The following is a 25,267-nucleotide window of genomic DNA, read 5'->3' as shown; positions in this document are numbered from 1 at the left end:
CAGAGGACGAGCTTGTAAGAGTGTCTTAAGAATAAGTCTATAGTGGTAACTGTGAAACCCGCACAGTGGTTTGCCTGTGAAAGTTCCAGGCACTTTACAACACGCCACCGAAACTTGCATAAGCTTAAGTAATGAGAGTTCTTCATGTGTGTTTTCCTAGGTTTATTGGGTACTTTACTCAGCTTCATGTTTTATTGTGTTTGTGGTAACTGTAATCTGACGCCTATAAACTTGTGACGTATACCTAGAAACACCTGACCACTCAGGAGTAAACAACCTAAGAAACCCCAGAAGAGGAGAGAAGTAGGGCTCGCCTGAGGTGGCCTCGTGCTAGTGATTATCCCCACACCTTGAGGGAAATGCAAATCACCTGAACAATGGCGAATAATCCACCCTTGGTCCACCATCCCTGAAGCTGACTCAGTGCCTGCTGAACCCTCCAGTAGAGCCCATAACTGCCCGCTACTCCACCTCTGCCCTCTTTCTGCCCTGGTTCCTTAGTAGGCATTTCCAAGTTTAAGTTTTCCGCCACTGCAGCTTGGGCTGATTTGCTCCCATCAGGTGTCCTTGAGTGTTTACATTCAGTATTCAAACCTGTTTGAGTCTCCACACTGACCGAAGAAGGTGTGCACCCAGCTCCCGGTTCCGACCACCATCACTGCATCATCAAACCCGCAGGGACGGGGCTAGGATGGGGGGGCAGCGTGATGGTTCTCTCCCAGTCAGGTTGAAATAACCTCGTCACGCTCAGTCCATGGAGCTTGTTGGATTGCGTGCGTGTATCCACACACCAGGCTTTTGGGTGTCCCTATGCCGTGCCTGTCTCACAAGTCTCCCTGCAGTATTTGTGCGTCTGTGTCCTCATATCTGCTAGGGCCCCTCCCTCTGTCCTCACAAGCCCCTGGGGCGAGCTGGATGTGTCATTGTGCATCCCACGTCAGTTGTGCATCTTTTCTGGCAATGGACATGGTGTAACGCACGTGCGTGCGTAGTCTTGCTGTGGGGCGTCTGCATGCCTCAGATATCACAAAGTGTCCCCAGGATGTGTGGTGTGTCATCATCTCCATGATCGCCATTGCACAGCTGTCCGCCTGGAGTAGACCTGAATCACCCATCCTCCTGGCATGAAGAAATATGGGGGAAGGTGCATAGGTGTAAAAGCAAACTAAGGAGGAAAAGGAAGTTCTCTGTGGTACAACAAAGGAGACTTTTCCTGCGATCTTTAGAGTCTTTCCTTGACAAGCACAAAGAGGAAGCATCTGCCTTCGGCTCAGGATTGTGCCTCTAAGACTAGAGTGGTGGGAAGCAGCTAGGTGGTAACCTCCCGTATTCGGCAGGAAACAACCGCACTCCGCAGTTTGTAGTTGGGAGGTGTGCGATAGGACTTTCTCGCTGCGGAGAGACACGGTCCGCGGTGGGGCGGGAAGGGCTCAGACGTCCGGCGCGCGGGCGGTGCGCCCTCCCCGGTCGGCGGTGCAGAGCCGTACCGCTGACCTTCGCGCCGGTTGTCGGGCGCCACCCAGTGGCCGCTCTTGTACGTTCTCCCCCCGGAGCTCCAGCGAAACCAACGAGGGAGGGGATTTGGCCCCGGTGCCCGGCGCCGAGTTCCAGGAGGCCGGCGGTGCCGGCGGGATCGTCCCGCTCTCGCCCGCGCGTCGCGGCCCATCCATTCGCGGGAGATTTGATGCGCAGGTCTGCGGGGTGGTGGGCGTAGGCGCCGTGCGGGGCGAGCTCCTGAGGCTGCCCAGGAGCGCTGCGGGCCCCCGCCTGGCGTTTCTGTGCCCGCAGGAGCGGACTGTGACTTTGCGGGGTCGCGGGAGAGGGTACCCCGCGCCCAGACGCCGGCGGCTCCAGAGGTGGAGACCCGTCCGGAATGTGCCGGAGGCGGGCTACGGCGTTGAAGTCCAGACTGCGACTCCGCGAGCGCGCCGGTGGCGGGAGGCTCTCCCCGCGGGAAGTTCTTCCAGGTCCTCACGGGTAGGCGGGGTGGACCAGTCCGGGCCCGCGCCGGTGCGCGTTCCCGCATGGGTCTCTGCCGTTGTTGCTCAGTTTTCCGAATTGTTAGCTTGGAAGAAACGCTGGCGCGGAACGCTTGGGTGGGACGTGCCCGGGGTCCTGCCCGGTTCCCCGCGGGGCCGGTGGTGCCTCCACGGCTTTTTCAAGCCCTTGCTCCGGAGCTGAGGACGAGCAGGCAGCCTCCTGCGAGGGAAAGGGGCGTGGGACGTTGGCTTTCCTGGTCGGAGGGTCTCCGTGGGACCGACGCTCCAGTCCGGAGACACATGTGAAGGGACCCCTCCCCGCATGCGCACGTGGAAGGAGATGTCCAGTCTCCCCAACGGTTCTCTATTGGGGGGGGGGGGGTGCGTTTCCGCGTCTTTACAGCTTTTGGTCTCCACCGAGGAGTGTGTTTCCGCGTACTTCCAGCACCCGGAGTGCACCGAGGGAGGCGTCCTCGGCGCTGCTGGCGTCCGCCGGGTGGCCGCAGAAGTTTCAGCCTTGATAAGGGGAGTTGCGCTGGGACTGGGAGCTGAGCCCCGCTTCAAAGAGGCCCCGCACGGTCTGCGGCAGCGCCGTCCCCGAGCACAGCGGTTTACTCGAGTGGCGCGGACCCTTGTGGCCAGGGAAACGGGTCAGGAACTTCGGCAACCCGTGGAAGCCGCTACGTCTCGGAGCGCGCATGGGAGCGCTGAGCTGGAGACCGGGTACTCCTGTTGGGGCTTGTTCACTCGGGTTTTCCGTGCGCTTGGACGCGGGGGACGCATCCTGGGGCGTGTGACATCCTTGTGGCGCAGGGAGCGGCGGTCACAAGCCTGCTCGGCCCCCCCCAGTGTTGTTGGTGCTAGGGCTGATGGGGAGCAGCGTCTACACGAGCGGCCGTTTCGGGCGGGGGAGCCATGGGGGACCCGCGGTGGTCGCCCTGCGGGCGGGTTCCCGTTAGGACTGTTGAGCCGGTCGCTGTGCTGAGTGCGCTCTTCGCCCCAGGCCCAGCTTGAGGCCAACGGGAGGCGAGTGTTCGCGGCGCGAGGCACTACTGCCCCCGCTTCTCCCAGCCGGTACGGTTCGCGGGCAGGGGTGCGGAGCTGGGCCGCCTCGCTCTTCTGCGGACGTGCTTGGGCCTTGGTCTCCGCTTAGCGCGTGTTGTCTTGCCTGCAGTGGTCTTTGCGCTCCCCGGTCCCCCCCGGGGTGCCTGTTCCCAGTGGCACCGGAGCCCCCTCCCGCGTCCGTGAGCTGGAGCCTGTGCCCACGTGGGGAGGACGCCGCGTGCGAGGGCTTGCGCAGGTGCAGCCGGTTAACTGTGGTGGAGGTGTGAGAGGAGTGTTGGGCGGTTTTCGCGGTTGTGGGACTGCGGGGTCTGTCTGGGGTCTGCAGGGCGCACGGATGAGCACTGAAGCGGTGCGGTTTCCCAGTCGGGTCCTGAGCCCGGAAGGGCTGTGTGCTGACCGGCATCTTGGGGTGCGCAGCCCACGTGGTTGGGTCTCCCGGGCCCTGATTGGTGGTTGGAGAGCAGGCCAGTCGCCCCTGGGCATTGTCACCCCTGCTGCTGCTACCCTTTGGTGCTGCATAGGCGCTTGGCCCACACCGTTGGGAGAGGCCGTTTTCGGCGTGGAGTCTCCGGGAGCTGAGGGGTGCCTTCCCTATGGGGAACCCTGTCATTGTTAGGGTCCGTGATCAAAGGGACGAGACTGATATAAGGCGAAAATCAAACAAAGCTTTATTTCATACCAAGCATCAAAAATCAAACTGACCGGTCAGGGCTGTCTCTTACGAAAAGACGACAATGAGGATTCCGACAAGGTCACTCCCAAGAAGGCCGCTCCAGACGAGGCTGCTCCGCAGATGAGGCCGCTCCCCGGTTGGAGCCACTCCCAAGAAGAGGCCACTCCCAAGAAGGCCGCTGCTGGTGAGGTCGCTCCCCAGACAGGGCCGCTCCCAAGAAGAGGCCACTCTGGAGGTAGCCGCTCCCAGGACAAGGCTGCTCCCAATGACGAAGAGGTGATGACAAGGAGGACAACACCGCCGACACAGACTCTGTTCCCCATGACGCCACTCTGACAAGGCTGCTCCCCAGAGGAGGCCACTGCTCCGGACAAGGCCACTCCCCAGTCGAGGCTGCTGCTAATGAGGTCGCTCCCTGGACAGGGCTGCTCCCCGGACAAGGCTGCTCTGGCGAGGCCGCTCTGGAGGGATCCTCTTTCCTGATGATGCTGCTCCCGCAGGGCCGCTCACCAAGGAGGCCTCTTCCCAGACGAAGCCGCTCCCCGGAATGACACAGCTCCAGCGAGGCAGCGGCTCAGGGTTCGCAGCGAGGTTGCTGCTGTCTAGGCCGTTCCCCGCAGCGCCACTGCCGAGGGTCGCGGTGTGTGGAGAGGGCTGCTGGCGGCGGACCGCTGGTGTGTTGGGGCCACAGGCGTCGGACCGCTGGTGTCTCGGGCCGCTGGCGTCTGGCGGCTTGGGGCCGCCGGCGGCTCTTATAGCTCTTACAAGAGCTGTTACAGCCCCTATAGCTCTTATAAGAGCTGTTACAGCTCTTCTGCTCCCACTGACTCTGCTGCTGCTGCTCCCACTGACTCTTCCTCTGACGGCGCTCCTCCTTCTCCCCTCGAGAGCCTCGCAGACCAACCTTTATGGAGGTGGTTGAGCCCCGCCCCTACACAGGCAGCCAATTTAATCCCAGTTCACCCCAGTGGATATACGCGTGCCCCACCGATTGGACGTCTCCACCCGCCTGCGGCAGCCCTACATCCGGGTCCACAAGTCAGTTCCTCTGGGAGGGGCAGGCCCTTATAAGTCCCATGGTCTTGTGCCCTCAGGCCTTGCTGCGACCTGGGGCCATGCTCCAGGATCTCGCTTCTGGGCTGCACTGTGGCTCTGTCGCTGGCCATGTGTGCGGTCAGGGACGTGTGGCCCGCCACGCGTGGGTCGGGTCGTCTCTACCTGTTTCTGAGCCGGGGGCGTGCTGCTCCCGTGGGGCAGGGCCTGGGCCTGACCTTGGTCCCTGCGAGAGGCTGGCGTGGAAGGGTTTGATCTGGTGTCCGTGCGGCCCCTGGGGCAGCCTCGGGGGAGGGGGCTTCCACTCTCCGCACACGGTCTCACACCGTCACGGTAGAGTCTGAGCCCTATGCTGGGGGTGGGGGTGTGGACGAGGACCTGGTTGAGGTCGGCTGTGGCCCGTCCCCTCGTGCTTTGCCGTTGCAGCTGGTGTGGGGGTCCTTGCTGGCCCTGAAGGGCAGGACCGGACCGGACCGTAGGACCTCATCCCTGGCTGGCCCTGAATCCCACAGCTGGGTCCCCACGGATGGTGGTGTTCTGGGAAGGAAAGCGCCTGTCGAGTAGCTTCCAGAAAACGGACACTGGGGCTGAGAAGAGGAGGATCCCATCGCAGCTGTGACCGGGTGTCCTGTGATAAGGCAGCAGCTGGGGAGAACAGTCTGTATTCTGGGGCATGCATGAGTGTGAAGCTGTCACAGAGGCAGGGGTCCCCAGTGGGAGGAGAACCGCTGGTTCCTAAACGTGAAGCATTGAAGCTTGGGGTCATTAGTCCCGCGGGTGGTGCCCCATGACCGCCCTTGGGTGCAGGCACGGTAAGAGGGGCTCCATGCCCTCACAACACGCATTGTCCCCTGCCACCTCTGGAGTGTGTGCTCCTGTGAGGTGTGTTAAGGCTCCCCCCCCACACTTGTCTTCCATGCCCCGTGATAAGGTTGTCCCCACTCCAGGTGTGTGGTTGGTGCCTCTGTTGGGGATGTGGGGTTTCCTTGCCCCCCCCCCCCCCCCCCCCCCGTGGTTGATTCTCAGCTACCTGGCCCTGGCTGGTTCTCGTACTACCCCTGCCCTTGACCTCCTTGCCTTTGCACCCCCGTGTCCCACCGTTGTCCGAGGCTGTGTGGACCTCCAGCCTTGGCCCCAGATGTTCTTGGGGGTGGACGCTGGTGCCAAGATCTCATTTGCTTTTTTGCTGTGAGAAATAAGCGTTTGTGGGGTCCCTTAGGCTTTTTCTGGAGACCAGAAGTGTGCCCGGAAAACAAACCAAACACCCCCCACCTCCACAAAAGTTGGAAGGAAGTTGGAAAGTGTATGTGCCCCATTGTAGTGGGGGGATGGTTTCCATTTTAGTGGGGTATTTTTTTTTTAAGGCACATTATTTCGGGAATCCCTCATGGACCGCTCCCTGCCATTCAGTGATTAACTAGAAAGGCTGCCAAGAGGGTTCTTCTGAAGTGGATCCAAGGGGTTTTAAGTCAAACCTTGTTCTGTTCCACAGCTGGAAATTGGTAAATACTAGAAAACCTTAAAAGGAAGGCTAGCCATATTGTGAAGACAACTGAAAACAGCCAGTGGTTTATTTTTATTGCACAAGCAGAGTTCCAACACCCCCTCCCCTTCATTAGCACTCGGAAAGCTTACAGGTAGCAAAGTGAGCGACTTGGTAAGGGAAAGGCGTAATTCAAGCACAGTGTTACACAACACACTCTTTAGAGACTTGAATAAATGTGACCATTTCAAACTTCGTGAAGATAGACCTGGTGTGACCAATGCATTATTAGAGCCGCCAGCTTCTGCGCTGCCAAGCACAGCAAGATACATTCTATGAGAGGGGTTGTGTGTTCACGGTAGGCTTTTGTGACAGGCCCCACTCTGCAAACCAGAAACCCCCTTATTGAGGGGAAAGGATGAACTAATAATTAGTGTGTCATCTCGGCAGGTTTTTAAAAGTCCCCTATTCGATGTTACAAGATGAAAATACTGGGACACGTGGGTGGCTCTATCCTTATGCACCTGCCTTTACCTCAGATCTTGACTCATGACTTGTGGGGTCCTGGCGCCAAGGCCCGGGGTGGGAAGCCTGCCTCCCTTTCCCATCCCCACTTTTCCTCCACTTTTCCTCCTCCTCTGTCAAAAGAAGACAAAAATACTGAGGGCAGTTACCAACTGTTGCATCTTTGTTTAGTGCATAGCCCCGTCGGAACCAGCCTCATGAAAAGTACATTTTAAGTATGCTGCAGGTGTGGATCGCTGCACCTCTGGCCTGCAGTTCCCCTGGATAGGGGCGAGCTAATATCTATGGGTCACAAAAATCACACTCCTCTCCCTTCATGTCTGGAGTTCTAGTTCTGCTTTTGAACTGGAGCAGTTGGCTCTAAAAGGCCTCAATTTCTGCAAAAACCTTCCTATAAACCAGCCACGATCCCAGGGAGACCAGTAATACCGAAGAGGGTCATTATGTGTCCTCCACTATGAAAAGAGGCTGATCCAAAAAATACAACTGTCCTCTGAGGGAAACCTCTAGACCCACAGAAAACCCCGACATTTGGATTACAAGATTAGTCACTTGTCCTAGGAGGCGGGGGGCGGAGGGCAAAAAGACTAGGACATTCGGTGCCATGATACCATCTATCTACCCCTGCTAATGCCTACAAAGCTGGGGAACAGCATCACCACCCAGGACACCGCACGCTGCCGTGTTAAACAGCCCGGCTCATTCTCCACCTGCGTTGTAAGGCCTTTCTCCTGGATGAACTTTATGGTGCTGAATGAGGTTAGACCCCCGGCCGAAGGCTTTGCCACATTCGGTGCACTGGAAAGGGTGGGCTGGGCTGTGCACTTGCTGGTGGTGCATCAGAGCAGACTTGTGGCTGAAGACTTTGTCACAGCTGCCGCACTCACGACTTTCTGCTGTGTGAACTTTGCAGTGCTGAGTTAGTTGTGTGCTCGGGCTAGAGAATTGTCCGCCTCCACTGCACTCATAGGGTTTTTCTGCACTATGAACTCTCTGGTGTTGAGTGAGGCCAAAACTTTGGCTGAAGAGTTTCCCACAGTCGCTGCACTTGTAAGGTCTTACTCCACTGTGAACTCTCTGGTGCTTGATGAGGGTGGAGCTTTGGCTGAAGAGTTTCCCACAGTCGCTACATTCATAAGGCTTTTCACCAGTGTGAATTCTCTGGTGCTTGATGAGGCTGGGACTTTGGTTGAAGAATTTCCCACACTCACTGCACTCATAAGGCCTTGTTCCCGTGTGCACTCTCCGGTGTTTAATTAGGTTGGAGTTGGAGGTGAAGAATTTTCCACACTCCCCACATTTGTAAGGCCGTGCCCCAGTGTGAATTCTCTCGTGTTCACTAAGGCTGGAGCTCTGGCTGAAGAACTTCCCACAGTGGCTGCATTCATAAGGCCGCTCTCCAGTGTGAATCCTCTGGTGGCGCACCAGCGTGGGTTTGTTACTGAAGGCTTTGCTGCACTCGCTGCACTCATAAGGCCGCTCCCCGGTGTGCACTCTCTGGTGCTGGACAAGTATGTGTTTGTAGCTGAAGGTTTTCCCACACTCAGCACACTTGTAAGGCCGTTCTCCGGTGTGCACCCTCCGGTGCTGAGCAAGTCTGTATTTGCGACAGAACACTTTCCCGCAGTCACTGCACTGGTAGTCCTTTTGTCCACTGTCAAAAGACTCCGTGCAGTCGGTGGCCTTAGGGGGTGTCTCCTGGCTGTGAAGGAGCTGGTGTTGGAGAAGGCCTGAGCTAGCAGGGAAGGGCTTCCCTGACGTGTGGGTGGCACACCTTTGCACGTTCCTTCCAAGGGGCTGCCCCCCACTGTGCTGCTTCGGATGCTGGTGAACTTCCCCCTGCATCCCACAGACGGTCTGGCCAGGGTTTGTACCCAGCCTCTCAGCTGGCTGCAAACCACCTTCTGAGTCCAGGCTACAGTCCTGGGTGTAGGCCTTCTGTGACCCTCCTCCAGACACATTCTGCTCAGAGGGTGCCGCCGCCTCCAGTGCTCCCCGGCTGCCACCTGTAAGCAGAGAACAATGAGGAGCTCTGGGAGGAGGAAGCCAGCCCACCCCAAATGGGCATCTGACAGTGGAACGAGCAACACCAGGGGAGCAGGGCAGGGAGGAGGTAGTTTGAAGGACAGGGCTGTGTCACAGGGATGTCTCACCATGGCCAAGACACACAGATGGGGTGTACCATGGGGAGGAGGGGCTGTGTCCACAACTCCCTTCTGTGAAAAGGTGTTTGTGCCAGAGCCTTGTACACCCGTGCTCCAGCATTAGTGGAAGGGTTCGGTGGTACATAAGCCCGCAGGACACATGAAGTGTAGGCTGGTGCTGCAGAGCCTGGGGGGTGGGGGAGGATCTACTACCAGGTCTTTTCCGAGAGGAAAAATGACAAATGGGCAAAATGTCAAGAAAGGGGAGGAGCCTCTGACCTTGGCACCAAACACTGTTGAGCCTGGGACATGACATATTCCTGGTAGGATTCCCAGCTACAGATCACGTCCTCCCCCATCTGGAATCATGTCCACTTTGTCATGTATGCGGTGCTCTCCCAGCTCCTGATGGACAACATGGCATCTAGAAGATGCAGGCCTTTAAGGGAAAGACAGGATGGGTCCAAGGCAACCAACCCCAAAACCACGTCAGGAAACAAAAGTACTATGGAAACCTTTCCTCAAAGAGCTTCAGACCAAGGAGTGTTGGAGCAATTTGTGAGAGGAGGTGCGGTATATGTGCCCCAGCCTCAGCCCCTGGACCTTGGGGTTGGGGGGAGGGGCCTTACCCAGTGAGGAAACAAGCGCAAAGACCTCCAGCATCACATCGCGGTACAAGTGTCTCTGAGCCTTGTTAAGAAACCTCCACTCCTCCTGAGAAAAGTACACAGCCACGTCCTCAAAGGTCACAGAGCTCTGTGAGGAGGAACGATAGTTATAACCAGACACAGTCTCTCTCAGCCCACATTCACTCCCCTCCCTTCCCTCCCTCCCCTGCTCATTATCTGCCCTAGTTCTCCAGCCTAAGCACTGGTACCCCAGAGCAACAAAGAGGCAGGTGGTCAGATGCCACCTGAGAGGCAGGACCCCCATGCCTCTCCTCCAAGACATCCAACACTCCCCAGGATCTTGCCTCCCACACATAACCATGCTGGGCCCAGCATTTTCTGACTCCTACTCACCAGATCTGGCACCTCCATGGTACGTTTGATTCCGACCACTACTTGGCCCATAAAAGTGACTTTTTTTTTTTTAAAGACCCTATTTATCCATTTGACAGAGGGAACAGGCTCCCCACTTGAGCAAAGAGCCCGACATGGGGCTTGAGATCATGACCAGAGCCACTGACTCTTATCAGTGCGTGGCATCTAGGAAGCTCCTGCCATGTGCAATAATAGATGCCAACCTATTGGCCCCCATGGCCCCAAGCAGAAGGGGCTTCTCCACCTGACCTTGTTCCTGGCTTAGACCACACGCAGATCTCACCCAGATCTCAATAACCTTGGTCACACTCCGCCTCTGTATTGCACATTTTATGTCTCTGTGCCACTGCACCAGGTATATATGTCCTAACAACACTTTATGTGAGCTGATCTTGAAGAGATCCTGCGAGAACCACCACAAAAACCTGGTTGAGTGAGTACACAGAAGGATGACTAAGCACCAGTGTGACTTTACCAACTCACCTCCATTATTGCTCTGGTCTCATTCACGCCCATGAAAATCTGGTTACCTGCTGGACTTTCCCCTCCCCCTACCTCCCTCTACATTTCTGTTTTCAGCTACAGCTACTCTGTCTGGTCATCTCTGTGCCATCTACCCTCCACAGCTCTCCTTGTCCCCCAGTGGCAATGCCATAACCTGAACATGCCTCCTCCTATATCAGATCCTGAGTTCTATTTTGGGATACACCACATGCCACAGTGTGAACGTCTTGAGGACTATATGCCTAGCTGTCCATTTGTCCCCCATACTTGGGAGTCTCTGAATTATCTGAGACTCAACATGGCCAAAACCTAATTCCTTGATATTCTCACCAAAAATATGGAGTCATCTGTGACCTGGACAGCCCTACTTTAAAAAATCCAGGGGCACCTGGGTGGCTCAGTGGGTTAAAGCCTCTGCCTTCAGCTCAGGTCATGATTCAGGATCCTGGGATCGAGCCCCATATCAGGCTCTCTGCTCAGCAGGGAGCCTGCTTCCCCTTCTTTCTCTGCCTGCCTATCTGCCTACTTGTGATTTCTGTCAAATAAATAAATAAAATTTAAAAAAAAACAAATCCAAGGGCACCTGGGTAACTCAGCCAATTAGGCATCTGCCTTCAGCACAGGTCATGACCCACACGTCCCAGGATCGAGCACAGCATCAGGCTCCCTGCTCAAGGGGGAGTCTGCTTCTCCCTTTGACCCTGCCCTTTCTGGGGTGTACACACTCTCTCTCACAAATAAATCTTTAAACAAATCCAGGGGCAACTGGGTGGCTTCGTCAGTTAGGCACTGGCCTTCAGCTCAGGTCATGATCTCAGGGTCCTGAGATCAGTGAAGTCTATTTCCCCCCCTCCTTGTGTGTTCTCTCATTCTCTCAAATAAATAAATCTTAAGAACAGAAGACCCCCAAAAGACAAATCCAGAAGCCAAATATTTCTCCTATTTCCAGACCTACCACTGTACCAGCCTTAGTAATGATCTTTCCCGGGCTGTGGCATATTCTATCACCAAGGGCAGCTTCCAAAGACCTGAGCCAGATTTTATCTCCTCTGCTCCAGAATTGTGTGGCTGCTACTCTGACTCAGCTCCTTGCCCTCTGTTCTCAGCAGACATAACAGTGACCTATGAGACCTAGAACACTCCCATCAATACTGAAACCTGAGACAACCTTTCACATCTCACCCCGCTGCTTGCCAAAAGTGGGACTCTCTCTCCATATAACCTCCGATGTGGGCTTAAGGGCTTATCTAGAGTCTCTAGACACCAAAGGCAGGACAAGTGGCAGCAAGAGTTCCAGGACACCTGACACTCACCGGTGCAGGGTCCATAAGTGCGTCTGCTGAAAGCAGAACCTGCAGGAAGAGCAGGGCCATGTTAGTTTAATTCCCATCAGGGACACAGACAATATGAAACACTTAATAATTTCAGGTAAAGATGAAAGCTGAAAAGGATAAAGAAAGTATTTATACCAGAGAGTAGAACGTGTTATGGTTATGCCAAAAGCATGTGTGCATTCTCAGGCATGTCCTTCCAAAGTGGGAAAAGGGAGTACAGAGCCTGTCGGGGATGGGTTGTGTTTGGGTAACGTCCCTTAGGCGAATGAGCAGCAAGAATAAGGGATAAGGTAAGTCCATGTTTATGTGTGGGTGTGCTTCTGACCCTTCTGTTTTATTCCTTATGATTCTGATTCTTGTGCCAAAAATGCGTTCCTCTCTTCCTACACTTTCTGGTTGGCCCTAATAACTGTTTAGATATGTGACTCCTTAATCTTTTCCAAGTTTTTCAATAAATGCGCAGAAGAATATTGCGAATATATTCTCTTCCAGGGCAGACAACTAAACCACACTCCTAGAGTCTGGATTGTGCCTCAAAACTAATCTCTCCACAGAGGTTGTTGCCGGGGCTCCAGCAAAGGTGCTTTGGCCTCCTGCAGTTCAACGCAGCTGCATTTCAGTTTCAGCCTCAGAGAAAGCAAACAAGCTAGGACCTAACCTTTGGTCCATCCTCATTATGTAAAGTTATTTACTTTGAGGTATTACTTTCTATACTTACAATGATTAAACTTCTATGTTAGCAAAGTAGCTTACCTGAAGTATCCTATCATCGTTTTCTCTTGTAGTGGTACCAGAGAATGATGAAGGAATATAACCACTTAAAAAGCAAAAATCTTGTGGGTGTAGAGTATAAAAGTTTATGGTAATTTTAAGTGTGTGTTCACAAAGATAAAATTAGTAACATGGCACAAAGATTGATCAGGAAGTGAAAACAGTTAAGTACAGTAATTTTAATAAATCTTAATCACAACTTAAGAAAACTGCATCATTATACACAAAGAATCTCAAAAAAACAAAAAAAAGCCAAAGAAAATATACATAAAAGGTAAAATTAAAGAGAAAAGACAAATCTTGACAATATCCATAAGAAGGAGTACCCAAAACAATGTGAAGAAAAGATATCATAACAAACTGGAGCCAGAAAACTGAAACCCAACACTACTAAAAGATTCACAACAACCAAAGCCAAAACCTTTACTTAATACACGTTATTAAAGGATGCCAGGGGGCACCTGTGTGGCTCAATCCATTAAGCGTCTAACTCTTGGTTTCAGCTCAGGTCATGATGTCAGGGCTGTGATATCAGTCCCACGTGAGGCTGCTTGGGATTCTTCCCCTCTCTCCCTCCTCCGCCCCTCTCCCCCAACTTCACACTCTCTAAAACAAGTAAGTAAATAAATACATAAATCTTTTTAACAAAGGATGCCAGGATGGGAGGAAATATTCAAAGAAAGAAAAAAAAGAGAAAGAGATAGAAGCAACAAAACAGGAACAACCTGTATTTCATCATAAAAATGCATGCTTTGGGGTGCCTGGGTGGCTCAGTGGGTTAAGGCCTCTGCCTTCGGCTCAGGTCGTGATCCCAGGGTCCTGGGATCCAGCCCCGAATGGGGCTCTCTACTCAGTGGGGAGCCTGCTTCCCCTCTCTCTCTGCCTGCTTCTCTGCCTACTTGTGATCTTTGTCTGTCAAATAAAATAAAATCTTTGAAAAAAATGCATGCTTTGTGTTACTGCAAATATAAAAGGTTTACAAATTTTTGCTAAAATACCTGAGTATGGGGGCGCCTGGGTGGCTCAGTGGGTTGGGCCGCTGCCTTCGGCTCAGGTCATGATCTCAGGGTCCTGGGATCGAGTCCCACATCGGGCTCTCTGCTCAGCAAGAAGCCTGCTTCCCTCTCTCTCTCTCTCTGCCTGCCTCTCCGTCTACTTGTGATCTCTCTCTGTCAAATAAATAAATAAAATCTTTAAAAAAAATAAAATAAAATAAAATACCTGAGTATGCCAAGTATTTTAGAACATACGAAGTTTTTTCTAAAGTGACAAGGTTACATAAGTAAGAATAAACATTAAGCATCACTTTAGCATGCAAGAGTAATTGTTCCAAAAAACTGGCACAGAATTGGGTTGAAAAAACTAGAGCTCAAAGTGGGGCACCCATGGGTCTTGATGCCTCAGTGGTGTACAGAGCATTAAAACAGCAGCTTATAAAGTGCTCTGTGACGGAAAAGTTTCAGGAGAATAGGAATTAATTCTTTATTTTATTAAAGATGTTATTTATTTGACAGATCACAAGTAGGCAGAGAGGCAGGCAGAGAGGGAGGGGGAAGCAGGCTCGCTGCGGAGCAGAGAGCCCAATGCGGGGCTCGATCCCAGGACCCTGAGATCATGACCTGAGCCGAAGGCAGAGGTTTAACCCACTGAGCTACCCAGGCGCCCTTCTTATGAGTTAATTAAAGAACAGATTTCTCAAACCCAAAGCATCGCAGTAAAGAATCCCAGCATATTACAGTGAAGGGCTCCTGCGATCACAAATACTGAAATGACAAGTCACAGAGTTGAGCAAAAATTACACAAATTCTTGAATCCTCCATACTTTTTACAATAAATTATCTAAAATCTTAATATCGAACAAACTGAAATCGTGTATGTAAACAATTCCAGCAAGCACTTTTAAAAAATGCAAATGTTAAGGTAATCATCAAAGCAAAACTTCGCAAGGCTGGCCCCAGAAGGGGCTGCTGCGTGGTGCCCGCAGAACCGTGGAGATTCGTGGATACTGTGAGCGGCTGCAGGTATGCAGACTCGAAACATCTCCAAAGCCAGTTTCGCGAGATCTGTGAATTCGCACGTGGACTCCCTGCGGGAATCCAGCCTTCCCAAGTGCTCTGGACCGCGGTGCGCTCGCGGACCGGCACGTGCGGCCGGAGCAGCGACGCTCGCCCGCGAGCAGGACTCCCTGCACGCCCGCGGTCACAGCACACAGCGGCGCGGAGAAACGGGCAGACGCAGGAGCCGGAGGGCACCGTACTCCTGTGACGTGACGCACAGCGGTCCTTTCGGAGCGTTTCAAGACGCGCGGAAACTACTCCACCTCCACGACGGCCACAGACGCTTCCTGGAAACGCGCCCACGGGGACCCACACTGCGGGCTCCGGCTCTCCCTACAGCCCATTTCTGCGCCGCGCCCGCACGAGCGCTCCCCGGCAGCGAGGGGCCAGGTCGGCAGCGCGGCCCTCAGCCCCACCGCCCGCTCCCGCCTGCGAGCTCAGCAGCAGGGCGGCGCGTGGGGCCAGGAGCGAGCGCCGAACTGGCCCCGCGGCAGCCCAGTCGGCCCGCACCGCAGCGCTCTCGCCACCGCCCGGCCGACCCAACAGGCACACGCGGTGAAACCCACCGACCGGCTCTCCACGGGGCGCAGCGACGACGCCAAAGTGACTGCAGCTGGTCACCTAACGGCGCACGTCCAGTCCGCGCGGGTCCCTCAGGCAGGTCTTCCCTCAACATCTGGAAGACCTGGCAAATGGCGGCCCCAAGAACAAAAGTACGAAATTCTAACGCAGCCTGGGCTGGGTCAGGGCCCCAAGAAGCGCAGCACTCACCTGGACTGGAACCGCCACGGCGGCGGCGGGAAGGGGCGTGGCACCTCAGCCTTCAGCCCCGGCGACAGCTACGTTGCCTCGGAGCAACCGGCGCAGCCGGTCTCTCCTCCTGTTACCTCAGGCCCGCCGGGCAAGCCAAGGCTTCCGACCGCAGGACGGAACCAGGTTTACGAGATGTCGCGGAGGCCAACGCCAGAAGGCCCGCCCAGATGCCGTCCTCGGGAAGTAAGTGCCTCTCCTTGAGCCCTCATTGGCCCAGTAAAGGGGACGCACAGCGCACTGCCTTCCGGGTAATGTAGTTCTGATGGAGCCAGAGGGTCGCCAAGAGTCTCCATTCCTGACCTCAGGGAAATTGGCGACACCAAGAAAGGCGCTGGGTAGGGATATCTGCAGGCTTTGAGGAGGGGGTGGGGCGGGGCCCCAGCTTCTTGGGTCAACACCCAGATTTTCATGGAACGTAGTCTGTGCTGATCACAGAAATGTACTGAGACAGACGTATGATTTCAGACGTTCCCCCAAACTACAAATGGTCACTCAGACACAAAGTGCATCCACCCATAGCTGGGATCTAAAATACGGTCCTACTGCTTTTCAAGTACTCGTTCGACTGTAACTTCATCAACTGTAGGAGTTTTTCTGCTGGAAACAAGGTACAGGGGCTCAGTCGTTAAGTATCTGACTGTATCTCGGGGTCCTGGGACTGGCCTGTCTCAGACTCCCAGCTCTGGGCGGGGGGCAATCTGCGTGACCCTCTCTCCCTACCCTCACTTGTGCTCACTCTCAAATAAATCTTACACCCCCCCCCAAAAAAAAGGTAGAGCTGGTGATTATATCCAACCTTCACTCCACGTATTACATTTTTCTTAGATTCTAACACCTATCTGAAAAGAACGGATGACTTTATCACAATGAGGGAAGGGGGCTTATGAGACACAAAAACAGGCTGAGGAGAAACTGGACACCTCACACACAGCAGTAACGTAAAATGGTGCCAACACTACGGAAAACAGTTCCTCAAAAAAATGACCCTATTACCTTATGGTCCAGCAATTCTACTTCTTGGGGATATATGCAAAAATAATTGGAAAGCCAGGTGCTGAAGAAATCTTCTTTGCAAGTAAGGTGTTAGAAGAAATATTTGTACACTCGTGCCCATAGTAGCAATTATTCACAACAGCCAAAAGAGGCAGAAACAACTCATGGTTTATGAACAGATGAATGGAGAGAATAAATGGATAAAGAAAATGTGCCATACACATACAATGAAATACTGTTCAACCTTAAAGCAGAAGGAAATTCAGATTCACAAACAAGATACAGCATGGATTGGGTTCTGGGTTCAAGCCCCATGTCGGGCTCCCTGCTCAGCGGAGAGCCAGCTTCTCCCTCTCCCTGCCACTCTGCCTACTTGTGCTCTCTCTCTCTCTGTCAAATAAGTAAAATTTAAAAAAAAAAAAAATACAGCATGGATGAACCCTGAAGAGGATACTACGCTATATGAAATAGAACAGTGGTTTCAAGGGATTGGGGCAGGGGAAAATGGCGAGTTGGGTACTGGATTTAAGTTTAACAAGATGAGAAGAGATACAGATACCCATAGTACAAGGTGAATGTACTTCACATTCCTGAACCATACCCTTAAAAACAAGATAAACTTCATGTGATATGTACTTCAGCAGAACTTTTTTAAATTTTTATTTATTTGACGGAGAGTGAGAAAGGGAACCCAAGCATCGAGAGTGGGAGAGGGAGAAGCAGGTTTCCCTCTGAGCAGGGAGCCCGGTAAAAGGCTTGATCCCAGGACCCTGGGATCATGACCTGAGCGGAAGGCAACTGCTTAACAACTGAGCCACCCAGGCATGCCTTTACCACAACCTTTAGAAGAAAACGATATATTGTTTTTTTCCAGTGCTAATTTAGAACACACTTTCAGCTGAAATCTTTCCCCTTCTGCTGTACTCATGAGTTCCCATTCTTCCCCAGATGCTGAATGAGGTGGGAGTCTTGGCTAAAGAATTTCCCACATTCCGTGCATGCATGATGTCCTTACCCAGTGTGAATTCTCTGATGCTTAATGAAAGTGGTTTGTACCTGAACACTCCCCCACGTTAGCTGCACTTGTGAAGTTTCCTCCAGCGTGCATTTTCTGGTGACTGAAGAAGCCAGACTTTCTAACAAAGGCCTTGCTATATGCTGAACTCATAAAACCTCGGCCTGGTATATTTTGATGATAAGTCCACATTTTTGTGTAAAGAATTTTGTATAAAGAATTCCCCCACATCTTATAATGCTGAAGGAGGTGGGATTTTCTGATGAAGGCCTTCCTACATTCACGACACAAAGGCCTCTCTCCAATGTGACTTCTCTGTTGTTTAAGGAGACGCTAGTTCTGTGTGAAAGATTTCCTGCATTCACCACACTCTTTCTACGCTATGAACTTCCCTGTGGCTAGTGAGTGTGGAGTTGTACCTACAGAGTTTCTCACATGGGCTGTACTTAAACACCCTTTCTTCACTGGGATTGCTAAAATGGTTACTGAGGAGATGCCTGGGGGCTCAGTCATTAAACGGCTGCCTTCAGCTCAGATCATGATCTCAGGGTCCCAGGATCGAGTCCCACATCCGGCTCGCTCCTTGCTCAGCAGAGAGCCTCCATCTTCCCTCTTACTCTGCCTGCTGCTCTCCTGCTTGTACTCTATCAAAATAAATGAATCTTTAAAAAAAAAAAAAAGAAGAAGAAGAAGAAATCTTGATAAAATGTTTACTGAAGTTGTACCTAAAAAATGTCCTACTTCCACTAGACTCTAAGGCCCTTCTGCAGCGTGACTTTCTTGGACTCTATAAGTGTGTCCTGTGGCTGAAGTGTCCCAGAGCACTGCTCTTACAACCATTCTGTCTGATTTCAAAGGCGTCTCCACTTGGTGTCCCTGTGTGGCTTCAACCCACTGTGAGTGGCTGGGCGGGGGCGGGGGGGGGGGGGAGAAAGACTGTGGAGCCCTCTCCATCCTCCCTCCACGACAAGGTCTCTGCTAGATACGCTACTTGGTCCAAATGAAGGGCTCCCCTCATTTTCCCTGAGGGAAAGTTTCTGTTCTGCTTCTTTTGATGCTGCTGCAGTTTCCCCCACAAGTGTGCAGGCCTCGCTCAGGGCATGTTCCATCATGCTCAGCCCAGCACAAAACGTCTTTCCAGAGCAAGCTACATGGCTCCCAAGGCTGGGACTTCTGGGTGGGTGGGCCTGACTTTGGAGTCCTGACCTGTGACCCTCCTACAGAATCACCTTGCTCTGAAGGGACCTTCTCGTCCTGGGCTCCGTGCCAGCAACCTGTAAGCAGAGAAATGCTGGGAAAGTGCCAGCTGACTTCAGTGGCAGGAGGCAGCCCCCTTGGGAATGTGTCTCAGACATACCCAGGGACGAGGCCACAGGACTGCTGACAGGCGAGTGGGACTCGAGACAGGGAGAGGAAGGCCTGCGGTGTGGAGCTCAGCCTGGCAAGCCCCCGTGATGGGAGAGCCCTGACTCTGGGGAAGGACACCAGGGAGAGGAAGTGCGGGGAGGAGAGGCAGGCTCCCCAACCCCCTCCTCTGAAGGTGACTTTCTTTCTTTCTTTCTTTCTATCTATCTATCTATCTATCTATCTATTTATTTATTTATTTGACAGACAGAGATCACAAGTAGGCAGAGAGGCAAGCAGAGAGAGAGAGGGAGCAGGTTCCCCGCGGAGCAGAGAGCCCAATGCGGGGCTCAATCACAGGACCCTGGGATCATGACCTGAGCCAAAGGCAGAGGCTTTAACCCACTGAGCCACCCAGGCGCCCCTGAAGGTGACTTTCAACCAGGCCGGAGCTGCTGGGGACCGCTGAGCACTGACACAAGACTGGGTCCAGACGCAGAAATGGGTGATTGCAACACAGTGGCCGGTGTTCAGAGACTATCTAAGGATATGTGCAGCCCTCCAAGGAAGCAGTGGAAGGCCAAAGACGAGAGCCCAAAGTCAGAGTGGAAATATTAGTAGGAAAGAAAAGGTAAAAATGAGGTGTGGCCACTGTCCTAGGCATCGCACGATGGTGGACACAGGACAGAAGCTCTGCATGAGGGCCATATTCCTTTGAGCTTCTCCTGATGTTGCAGAAGTGATGTCCCCCCTGTCTGGTACCCGGGGGCCTCCTATTGGTCAATGTGAGAAACCAGCTAGGCCTGGAAGAGGCCATTCCGGTCCTTGGGGAAAGGCAGGGAAAGGGAGTGACCAGCACCTCACATCGACATCCCACATTCTAAATTTACAATGCCTTCAGAGGAAGGTCTTTAAAAAACAACCCAGTGGTCCCTATGTGCAGTGACCAGATCAGTGCCTGCAGTCACTTGCACAAGTAGGCCCCAAAGTATGTTAGCAAGAGGGCTGGGAAGGCCTGGGGAGCAGCGCTCCAAGCATGGACAGAGAGGCATCCGACTAGGGATGGCTGAGGCAACGGCCCTGGCCACACTGGAGGCATTTCTTCGGCCTGCTAACATGCCAGTCTGCACAGAGCCCAGGCGGTACGCCGCAGATGCCACCAGCACCCCCTCCGCCCCAGTCGTGCATCAGCACACCCAAGTCCCCCAGCACTGGAGAGCAGCTCTCATTGTCACGTGTCCCCACCTAACTCTGTGTCGCTTGAGCTCAGCTGCAGAGGCCTGTGTGAAGATGTGACGATCTCATAAGCAATTCTGACCTCCTCTCACCACTGGACCTTCATTCAAAGCCCCAGACAAGCAAAGCTTCTGGCTGACTCCATTTCCCTCAATGACTCTACCAGCCTGCATGAAAGGGTCCCAGCAAAGATCATCAGGAAACCTCGCTGCATCCACCATGGGATGATGGGCCCTGTCCTGCCCTGGTGTCTGGACTTCCCTGCGGAGGCACCTCAGCATCCATCTTATGTCCACTCAGAAGGCTTTATGACCTCCACCCTTCACCTCACAGGCGCACACCCCCAACACCACCGTCTAGGTGCCCACCTGACACACAGACTTACCCCCTCCTTCCCTTGCCCCTGGTGCACTGCCACCATAATATAAAGATGCTTCCTCTGAAATCAAACCCACAGCTTTACTGGGGTCCACACAACAAGAATTTTATTGTGGGGGGGCGCCTGGGTGGCTCAGTAGGTTAAGCCTCTGCCTTCGGCTCAGGTCATGGTCTCAGGGTCCTGGGATCCAGCCCCGCATCGGGCTCTCGGCTCGGCAGGGAGCCTGCTCCCACCCCACCCCACCCCCGTCTGCCTCTCTGCCTACTTGTGATCTCTGTCTGTCATATAAATAAATAAAATCTTAGGGGCGCCTGGGTGGCTCAGTGGGTTGGGCCTCTGCCTTCGGCTCAGGTCATGATCTCGGGGTCCTGGGATCGAGCCCCGCATCGGGCTCTCTGCTCAGCAGTGAGCCTGCTTCCTCCTCTCTCTGCCTGCCTCTCTACTTGTGATCTCTCTGTCAAATAAATAAATAAATAAATCTTTAAAATAAATAAATAAATAAATAAAAATCTTTAAAAAAAAAAAAAAAGAATTATATTGTGGTTGTCGCCAATCTGAACACCTCCACTGGACTCCAAATCTGGGGCTCCAACAGCCAACTGGACACATCCCACATCTACTCAAAAGACTCTGGAACATTTCTGATGTAGCCAAGAACGGATTCTTTACATTTCCTCTGAAAATCCCTTTTGGGTGTGATCATATAGTGGTTAGTACTCTGCATTGTGAAAATCCCTTCTGGGGCTCTTGGGTGGCTCAGTTGTTAAGCCTCTGCCTTCGGCTCAGGTCCTGATCTCAGGGTCCTGGGATTGAGCCCCACATTGGGTTCTCTGCTCGGCGGGGAGCCTGCTTCCCCCTCTCTCTCTGCCTGCCTCTCTGCTTACTTGTGATCTGTCAAATAAATAAATCTTAAAAAAAAAAAAAAAAGAACAACACCATTCCCTATAGACAGTTACCTAAACCACTGGGGTGAAAATTAGGGTGGGGAGGAGTCTGGGACATCCGCTACTCATTGGTGCAGGGTCCAGAAGCATTTCTGCCACCGCCATAGGACCCTGTGGAAGGAGGGAGGCCATGAGAAATGGGAACCATGGCAGGATCCGACAAGCAGGTCCAAACTGAGCTCCTTGGGCCTCAGTGCTGCCTCTTACTAGCTGTGGGACTCTGGAAAGACTGACCCTTCCTGAGTGTCAGTGCGCTTATTCCATAAAATGGGAAGACTGTTTTCCGCCTCGTAGGGCTGACACTGATATCGCACCTACATCGGACACGCTGTGGACCGGCTATCGCTAGTCCACAGCAGCCATGGTTCCGTGTTCTCAGTGCAAGTGAAGTGGTGGGGCCTTAAAAACTTGATTGTGTATTCCTCCCACTTTTTAAGGGTTTAGGAGGATGTGATACACAAAACTTACATCATAAGCCAATACTGAAAGGTAAGTTAACATTTAAACCAATCATTATTTGGATAAATTTAAGTAATTCAGTGTGTTCCTTTCTTTTTTTCTTTTCTTTTTTTTTTTTTAAAGCTTTTATTTATTTATTTGTCAGAGAGAGAGAGAGAGAGACACCACAAGCAGGCAGAGCGGCAGGCAGAGGCAGAGAGAGAAGCAGGCTCTCCGCTGAGCAAGGAGCCTGATGTGGGACTCGATCCCAGAACCCTGGGATCATGACCTGAGCCGAAGGCAGTTGCTTAACCAACTGAGCCACCCAGGCGCCCTCTTTTCTTTCTTTCTTTTTTTTTTTAAAGATCACAAGTAGGCAGAGAGACAGGCAGAGAGAGAGGAGGAAGCAGGTTCCCTGCTGAGCAGAGAGCCCAATGCGGGGCTCGATTCCAGGACCCTGGGATCATGACCTGAGCCAAAGGCAGAGGCTTTAACCCACTGAGCCACCCAGGCGCCCCCAGTGTGTTCCTTTCTAACTGCCTGCCTGTGTGTACATATTTGGAGAGTGGCTGCTTCGTGTTCAATTCAGTAACTGTCTCATACATTCTTAAGTTAAAGGGAGGCACTGACACTACCAGTCCTTAAACTACAGTCCTCCAAAGACAGCATGTAGGGAGCCCTTTACAGAACAGTAGATGGGAGGTGAGGCAGCAGGGCCCCAACCAGCTGCTCTAAGGAGAAGCTACACCAACTCATACCTCAGTCTCCATGACAAGCCAGCGCCTTACCTCACCTAGACCTCCCTTTTTACACAGGCCAGAATTCATCCCACACCAGGACTGCTCTCCTCAGAGAGAGCATAAGGGATACGTGCCCACCTGTACCCTGCCCTCTGGTTTCAGGCCTCCCGAACCTCACTACAGAGCCCATCTGAAAGAACAATCTTAAGGATCTCCTTCTCTAAGGGCGCCTGGGGGTTCAGTCAGCTCAGTGTCCAGCTTCTGGTTTTTGGCTCAGGTCATGATCTCAGAGTCCTGGGATTGAGACCCACATCAGGCTCCATGCTGGGCATGAAGCCTGCTTAAGATTCTCTCTCCATCTCCTCCTCCGTCCTCTAAACAAAACAAAACAAAATAAACAAACAAAAAACCAAACTTCAGATGGTCTTTCACTTCCCTCCTTTTACCCACAGACCGGATGCAGCAGGAAATCCTACTGACTCTATCTTTATGATCTAGCCAAATTCCCATCACATCTCTGCTCTAGTACTGCTCCGGTCTAGCCCCAGCACAAATTCTCCTGGATCTATCACAGTGTCCTCCTCATGGGTTTCCCTGCCTCCATTTCCTACCCATTATTCAACCATTTTAAACTTCAAATTTGGATATGCCCCTAACCTTAGGTTCCTGGAACCAATTCCAAGAAGTCTGTGTATGTGTGTGTGTGTAGCAGGGGTTAGGGGGAGGGTTCCCTGGGTTTCCTCACACAATACCAAGCAATGTAAAAGGAAAAAAAATATATTTATTTGAGGGGGTGGTGAGGAGCAGAGGGAGACAGAGTCTTAAGCAGACTGTGCTGAGCGCACAGCCTGAGGCAGGACTCGATCTTATGACCCAGAGATCAGGACCCAAGCCAAAACCAAGAGTGGGATGCTTAGCCGACTCTTCTCCCCCACGGGGGGGGGGGCGGGGGGGGGGGGGGGCACAAGCAATTCTTAAAAGCCAGCAAGATGTCCAAGCAGCCGATTCAATTCTGACACCATGAGGAAACAGCATCAGAATCACAGGTTAAAGGTTAGGTCCCACATGAATGCACCCCCACGTCAATCCCCTGCCATTTCAGACGCCATCTGCAAGCCAGGCTGTTACTTGTGCTTCTCACTGGTTAAAAATCAGAGGTTCTCAAGATCCCCTCCTCAGGTTTAACTGATCTGCTGGAATGGCTCACAGAACTCAGAAAACCTTTTTCTTGCTAGATCATCAGTTCATCATGAGAGGAAATAACTTGGCAACAGGCAGGCGGAAGAGATGCATATGGCCAGGTACCAAGACGGCGCAGAGCATCCATGCTCTCTCCAGGTGCACCATTCTCCTCAAATGTCCCTGTGCACCAGCCTGGAAGCTCTGAGCCGTGTCCTTTAGGGTTTTACGGAGGCTGCATTACAGAGCAGGGTAGGTTCTCAGTGGCTGTTGGCTATTGGTTCAACTTCCAGCCCATCTCCCTTCCCCCAAGGTGGGGGGAAATAGGAAGTGGAAGGGGAGGAACTAAAATTTCCAAATGTCTAATCATATGGTTGGTCTCCCCTTCCCCCTACCCAGGCCCAACTAGCTGAAGTACTTCCAAAAATCACCGCATTCACAGAGCACAGACAACTTCATCACCGACAACACTTGGGAAATTCGTTTCTGGAAGCTGTGAGTCGAAACCATGGACCAAGACCAGATATATACGAGAAATATATTTTGGTGATCTTAATCAACAAATACGTATCTTTATATGCCACCATCGCGGCCCTCCCATCCCCGCCCCTTCCGACCTTCGGCGGACCCGGCTGCCCACGCCGCCACTGCATGTCGCACTCCGCCTCGCCCTCCGCTCCCCGCACCCGCGAGAGCCGGGTCACCCTCACCCCCAGCCCCGACTCAGGAGCATCTGCCGGACCCTCCCCCGCCACGCCCCACCGCACCGACGGAGCCGGGACCGCACGCCGGGGCGCCCTCTGCTCCCTCCCTGCCGGCCCGGCTGCGGGGAGCTGCGCGGCGCCCCTCCATCCGGCTGCAGCGCTCGGGGCGGGGGGACCCCGGGGTCGCAGCACCCACCTGAGCCGGCTTCCTCGGCGCGGACTCCGCCAACGACGGGCGGGAAGAGCGGGGCGGGGAGCGGCGGGCGACCGGGCGGGGACAGGAGAGCCTCGCTGCGGCCTCCGCGGCGGGAACGACGCCTCTTCCGAAACTTTCCTTCCACTCCCAACCAACCCGCAGTTCCCCGCGCGCTACACCAGCCAAACCGGCCGGGAACGCGAAGGTGCCCACCACCTGAAGACGCCCCCGGAAGTCCCGCCTCACATGAGCATCCGCAGGAAAAGGGCCACATGCTGCGCTCTCATTGGCTCAGCGGCCCCACGGGCTTGCCGCAGAGGCTTCTGGGGGAATGTGTCGTTCCCAGGCGCCACCCGCCCTACCTGGGAGCCGGGTCATTCCTGACTTGGGCTAGGGAGGCCGAAGGACAACATGCAGGTGCACCGGGAAGTGGGCTCCTAAGATTTAGCGTGGGGTCGCTGACTCTAAAAGCGGTATACCCAGATTTCCTCTGAGTGCAGTCCTGGAAAATGCCAGAAATAGATATCTGTTATTGCAGACTCTTAAGTCCACTCCCAAAGGCTGCACGACCAAAGGGACATACCATATTATTGTTAAAAAATAAAATTCAACCAAGTAATTTTTGAAAATCTAATTGGCTTCATTGAACACCTTA

At 53.3% G+C, this 25,267-nt stretch overlaps 1 protein-coding gene across 1 annotated transcript; it reads right to left on the bottom strand.

Annotated features, from left to right (window-relative positions):
* Positions 1 to 6,323: 6,323 nt before the first annotated feature.
* On the bottom strand, positions 6,324 to 24,832 carry LOC125088992 (zinc finger protein 304-like). Its single transcript, XM_047710698.1, has 4 exons — positions 24,613 to 24,832; positions 11,783 to 11,821; positions 9,552 to 9,678; positions 6,324 to 8,784 (listed from the first exon to the last, which is right to left on the bottom strand). Exons 2-4 carry the CDS (start codon positions 11,795 to 11,797, stop codon positions 7,478 to 7,480), a joined length of 1,449 nt encoding a protein of 482 aa, XP_047566654.1. The 5' UTR covers positions 11,798 to 11,821; positions 24,613 to 24,832; the 3' UTR covers positions 6,324 to 7,477.
* Between the last annotated feature and the right edge of the window lie 435 nt (positions 24,833 to 25,267).

The sequence above is a fragment of the Lutra lutra genome, chromosome 17 (genome assembly GCF_902655055.1).
Source record: "Lutra lutra chromosome 17, mLutLut1.2, whole genome shotgun sequence".
Classification (NCBI taxonomy): Eukaryota; Metazoa; Chordata; class Mammalia; order Carnivora; family Mustelidae; genus Lutra; species Lutra lutra.
The sequence above is the reverse complement of the archived record's forward strand: the minus strand, read 5'-3'. Positions and strand labels throughout refer to the sequence as shown.

Coding starts and splice junctions, on each gene's coding strand:
- LOC125088992 (XM_047710698.1), bottom strand. Junction 8,785..9,551: donor TGCGCTTGTTTCCTCACTGG/GTAAGGCCCCTC, acceptor CTCTGCTTACAG/GTGGCAGCCGGGGAGCACTG.